We start from the raw sequence: 5,615 nt of genomic DNA, 5'->3' as shown, positions 1-5,615 counted from the left end.
GATCATTCCTACCAACTTTCAGTTCAATCGGCCCAGCAGAACTTGACTTTAAGTTTGAAATGTAAAATGTTAACGGACGACGGACGACGGACGACGACGGACGAAAACGGATAGCAATAGGTCACTTGAGCTAAAGCTCAGGTGACCTAAAAAGATGACAAATTCACTGCATGAATTCCCTTTTACGATCAAGTTATTAACCCTTAGGCTGCTACATTATTTCTATGTAAAGGGACGCCATTGCTGAATTAATTATTGAAATATAAATTAATTTGCTTAATTTTTCAAATGCGCACAACTTGAAAAATATTTGTTATATGTGAATAAAAGTTCTAGGAAAATTGTTCGTTATTGTATCTAGTTTATATATTAACGATTTTCGATTCTGAAATTGCTTCATTATTTACCTGTACAGATTGTAATAAAGGTAAGAAAAGGTGAAACTTTTAATTAATCGGATTTAAGCACCAAAAAGATCATTTCAAAATTGTTTTTGTCAGCAAATGTGATTGGAAAATGATAACAGAGATTATAAACTTCATTTATGATATAAGACGCTGTACATTTACATGGAGATTCTCAGGTAAAAAGGTCAGGTATTTCATCAAGAATTGCATGCGATTTGCTACAGGTTTCAGGTCGTCATTCAGATATATCTTAGCTACGGTCTAGTTTATGATTAAATCATCGATAAATGGTTTGAAGAAATCAATCGGCTCAAAACGTATCAATGTTGATGTTCAATTCGACCACACCTGCAGATGACATGTGCGCCTCGGTCCGCCGATATATTCATGTTTGCTTAGGGCACAAAGCCGTTCATTGGAAAGCATATTATGTTACACCGAAGTATTTCCAGATTAACCATGTCAAACCCTTTATTTTCATCGTAGGCGACGCTGGAGAATAAATGTTTACCATCATATTCATCACTTCAATCTACACGTCCGCCATTTTTATGATGTTTTTTCCGATTTGAAATTCTCTTGCACACTTTGATTATTACGAGGGTACATTGCCAGGAATATCGAAAGTAATGACAAAACAACCTTAGAAGCCTTCTACCATACGCTTTCGGGTTTGGTATAGCAACAGTCCGCTTTCACACTTCCTGTTTATTGATCAAAAACCTACAGACCTTGCGCCTTGGTTTTTTTTGTCATTGCTTTCATTATTCCCGGCAATGTACCATAGTAATAATCAAAGTGTGCAAGAGAATTTCAATCGGAATAAACGTCATAAAAATGGCGAACGTGTAGATTGAAGTGATGAATATGACGGTAAACATTTATTCTCCAGCGTCAACTACGATGATAATAAAGGTTTTAAAGGGTTTGACATGGTTGATCTGGAAATACTTCGGTGTAACATAATATGTAACTTTCCAATAAACGGCTTTGTGCCCTACGCAAACATGAAAATATCGGCGGACCGAGGCGCACATGTCGTCTGCAGGTGAGGCCGAATTGAACATTGACACGTTTTGAGTCGATTGATTTCTTCAAACTATTTATCGATGACTTAATCATAAACAAGACCGTAGCTAAGATATATCTATATGCCAACTGTGACAATAAATATATTGAATGAAGACCTGAAACCTGTAGCAAATCGCATGCAATTCTTGATGAAATACCTGACCTTTTTACCTGAGAATCTCCATGTAAATGTACAGCGTCTTATGTCATAAATGAAGTTTATAATCTCTGTTATCATTTTCCAATCACATTTGCTGACAAAAACAATTTCAAAATGATCTTTCTGGTGCTTAAATCCGATAAATTAAAAGTTTCACTTTTTCTTACCTTTATTACCACCTGTACAGGTAAATACTGAAGCAACTTTAGAATCGAAAACGTTAATATAAACTAGAGACAATAACGAACAATTTTCCAATAACTTTTATTCACATATAACAAATATTTTTCAAGTTATGCGTATTTGAAAAATTAAGCAAATTATTTATATTTCAATAATTAATTCAGCAATGGCGTCCCTTTACATAGAAATCAACGTAGCAGCCTAAGGGTTAACTTTTTGCAAACCATCTTGCAACACCTCAAGAAAAGAGGAATATTTTTAACATCAATTGTTTGCGTACAATAACAGACTTTACAAGGTTGATGACTAGGTTGATAAGATTCAAGCTCAACAACAACTTAATGATATCTTAAGTTTATATTTAAACGTCACAATACAACATTCTAAAACACACTTTAGCGTCAACAGTTTTAAAAACAGTCAGCTCTTATGAGGAACCTAGTAAATGTTGTTTTTGGTCTTTCCTCAGGTTCCCATCAACATAGAAAAAGATTGTATCAAAATGTTGATGTAAAGCAGTTTGCCCAAGTATGCAGCATATAAGAAATAAAAATGCAAACAAATACTCAAATTCTGTTCCAAAGATGAAGTGAAAAGTTAAAATTCTAGGTCACAATTAAGAATTTTCTTTTAAATCTCTATATAAACTAGTGATACATTACGAAATGGTTCACCCCAATATAAATGATAACTTCCAAACTTTTGCAGCAGAGTTCAAAAATGGTATGGTTGTGTCATATTTTTATCCAGTTCATAATTCTGTACCTGTGCCAGCCCCATTTTAAACGTTTCATCTAACACTAACAGCCTACCTTACGTAGACAACATTCTGTACTCAGTTTCACATACATCATTTGGGGATTTGAACTTATAGGTATATGCTACATTATTGTGTTGAAGTAGACAACATTCTGCACTCAGTTCTGCATACATCAATGAGGGATTTGACCTAATATAGGTATGTGCTACATCATTGTGAATGTATTTCATATTGAGTGAATTCTACTTAAGCTTTAATGCAAAATTTGATTTTTACTATTCTGTGTATCTTTTACTCATCTTACCTTGGCTGCATTGATTAGCTCATCAGCAAGACATTCAGCAATGGTCTTGATGTTTCTGAAAGAAGCCTCTCTGGCACCAGTGCACAGCAGCCAGATAGCCTGGTTGACTCGGCGGAGAGGAGAGACATCAACGGCCTGTCTCCTGACGGTACCAGCACGACCAATACGTGTCGAGTCCTCACGTGGACCACTGTTGATGATGGCATTAACAAGCACTTGGAGTGGGTTCTACAATCGAAAGACATTTTAATAAAGTAAATATAAGTACCATGTGCAGACTACTCAGTGTTCCAACAGAACTAAATGACACAATTATTTCACAATTGATTGAAATTTGATTTTCTTAACAGGATCAGAAAATTCTTAAGTGTCAAGGTGTTTTCATACAATATGTATCATATTTTTCACTTATCAGAATATTTCTTTTAAACATAGTCTTTCCTTACATCCGAGACACAAGTTATCTCTGAAGGTACATAGTATGAATGTAGTTATTTCAATCGCATAAGTTTACATGCATGGTGTTTTGGTAGTCAGACAAGTTGATTAATATTTTCTAGTACTATGTCATTGTAAAAAGTGAAAGAAATCCTGAAGGCAACATCAGTCATCCCAAGCATGAAAAAGAAAACAGACTTGCAAAATAAAATGACGCTTGACTAAATCTTATGACGAGATGTCCTAACTCATGCCGACCACTTCACATACTATGTGAGCCGTAAATCTTGCGCATTTGGAACAATCTTCCCCTATATCACACAAAGCCATAAATCAACAATTTCAGAGAAAAGTAATTGACTAAAGGGACATAAAAACTCCTATTGGAAAAGATATAACCTAGGACTCCTTGTCCAACGGTAGGGAAACCACTAGAGAATTCCTCTGTAGTTTTATGTGGATTTTTTTTTCGTGGAACAATTACAGTTTTTGGTAGTGGTACTGGATCTTTAAGAAAAGTTCTAGTAAAATTTGTAAATCAACAACCAAGATTTCTGAATATTAATCAGGATCAATTTGTTAAAATGAATATCCTTACTTCTTAATTATTATCTAACGGTCAAATAATATTGTGAAAGCATTATTTTACAAGTACAAAAGACTAACATCTATGTATTAGCCACTAGTCTGGGACTACAGGCAGACAGGACAAGTGTCAAACCCAGAGATCCCATCTTTTAGATTTCAAATGTTGCTATTTTTCATTTTAATTTCCCTTTACTCATGGAAGGAAAAAGTCATTCAAGTTCAGTCTTTTTTGTTGCAAAAATTAAGAACTTTAAAGAATTTAACAAGTCCACACCTGAATTTATGCACTTGTGTGTTTTTGACTGAGAAAAACACGAGTTAAAACACTGATGGAACCTTACTAAAGTATATGAATTATTTTCACTTTTGTTTCTTACCTCACCAGTCAACAAATGGATTATTTCAAAAGCGTGTTTGACAATCCTCATGGCCATCAGCTTTTTTCCGTTATTACGGCCATGCATCATGAGGGAACATGTAAGACGCTCCACGATTGGACATTGTGCCTTCCTAAAACGCTTGACCTGGTAGCGGCCAGAGGAGTGAGGCAGATATTTAGCATACTTCTCCTTGACAGCAATGTAGTCCTAAAGAAATCCATCAAAAGAACATACACATTAAAGCTGGACAATATATCAGAACTTTTGAAAACTGTAAATATATCTCTATAAAAGTTAAACAATATTTGTCACTGAAATATGTAATAACTGAAATATGTAAGGTAAGAAAGTGTGCACACTTTTAACAATAAAACTTACAGTTAAACTGATGTCGCTGACTTGAACATCATCTGAGGACCATTTACTGAAGAGCTTGATCTCCGGAAGCTCAGCAGTTACGGGGGCGGGTTCGTCCCAACTCTCGGCCATGACTGGTTAGTTCTATAGCAATGACAAAGAGACAACCATCACAGACATATTCAGGTTGTTTTCATTGCAAATTATGACAATTACAATAACATTTTTTTTATCAACCATGCAAAACTGAATTTCATTAACAAGTAATAGGCTCAAGTCTAGCACAGCTGTCTAGAATTATTTAAATTCTCCTATAATTCAAGCCTATTCCACTTATTAGTCAGGTACATGTCATTGTAAAACTTCGTTTTTTTGTTACTTAGATCGTGGAACTTCTAGATTCCAATCACTCAGATTACTGGAATAATGCAAAAGAAAATACTTTTAAAAGATTTTATCTCTGGAGCATAAATGATACAATAGCTTGATCGATCATACATGTATCATTCATCACTGCAGAGTAATAGCAGTTAAATTGTGTACTGCTAACCAGTGCACAAAATCACTCAGAAAACCAACTGCGTATAACAGGTCCAGTACACTCTGCCGATTGAGCTACATGTATATAGCTGTTAGGACCTGTGATAGCTCTATTGACCTATCTGAAATAGGTAGTTTGAGCTATTTTCATGATATTTTTCTTTTAAAGGAAAACAAAACAAAGTCACTTTTAAAAGAAGCTTTTATCATTAGGTTGATAACAAAAGACATTAAATATAAGTATTCTTTATAAAAAATAATGATGTAAACAAATCGAAAATTTTACATTTATGAAAAATTAAAATAAACATCTAAAATGTATGCTTTTTGAAATCTTAGAAAATATAGCTCAATACAGCTATAATTTATAAGTGAATATAGCTATATAGGTCTTTATAGCTATATAGCTCAATTGGCAGAGTGTACT

General features: G+C 34.2%; 1 protein-coding gene across 1 annotated transcript in view; it reads right to left on the bottom strand.

The window, feature by feature from the left end:
* The window catches only part of LOC110464398 (40S ribosomal protein S5), a 6,736-nt gene extending 1,919 nt beyond the window's left edge, over positions 1 to 4,817 (bottom strand). Inside the window, exons 1-3 of the mRNA XM_021519594.1 lie at positions 4,670 to 4,817; positions 4,289 to 4,498; positions 2,886 to 3,113 (exon numbers count right to left, since the gene is read on the bottom strand). Coding sequence (XP_021375269.1) covers positions 2,886 to 3,113; positions 4,289 to 4,498; positions 4,670 to 4,780 — 549 coding nt within the window. The 5' untranslated portion in view covers positions 4,781 to 4,817. The remainder of the gene's footprint in view (positions 1 to 2,885; positions 3,114 to 4,288; positions 4,499 to 4,669) is intronic.
* Positions 4,818 to 5,615: the final 798 nt, after the last annotated feature.

The sequence above is a fragment of the Mizuhopecten yessoensis genome, unplaced genomic scaffold, assembly GCF_002113885.1.
Source record: "Mizuhopecten yessoensis strain PY_sf001 unplaced genomic scaffold, ASM211388v2 scaffold10987, whole genome shotgun sequence".
Lineage (NCBI taxonomy): Eukaryota > Metazoa > Mollusca > Bivalvia > Pectinida > Pectinidae > Mizuhopecten > Mizuhopecten yessoensis.
The sequence above is the reverse complement of the archived record's forward strand: the minus strand, read 5'-3'. Positions and strand labels throughout refer to the sequence as shown.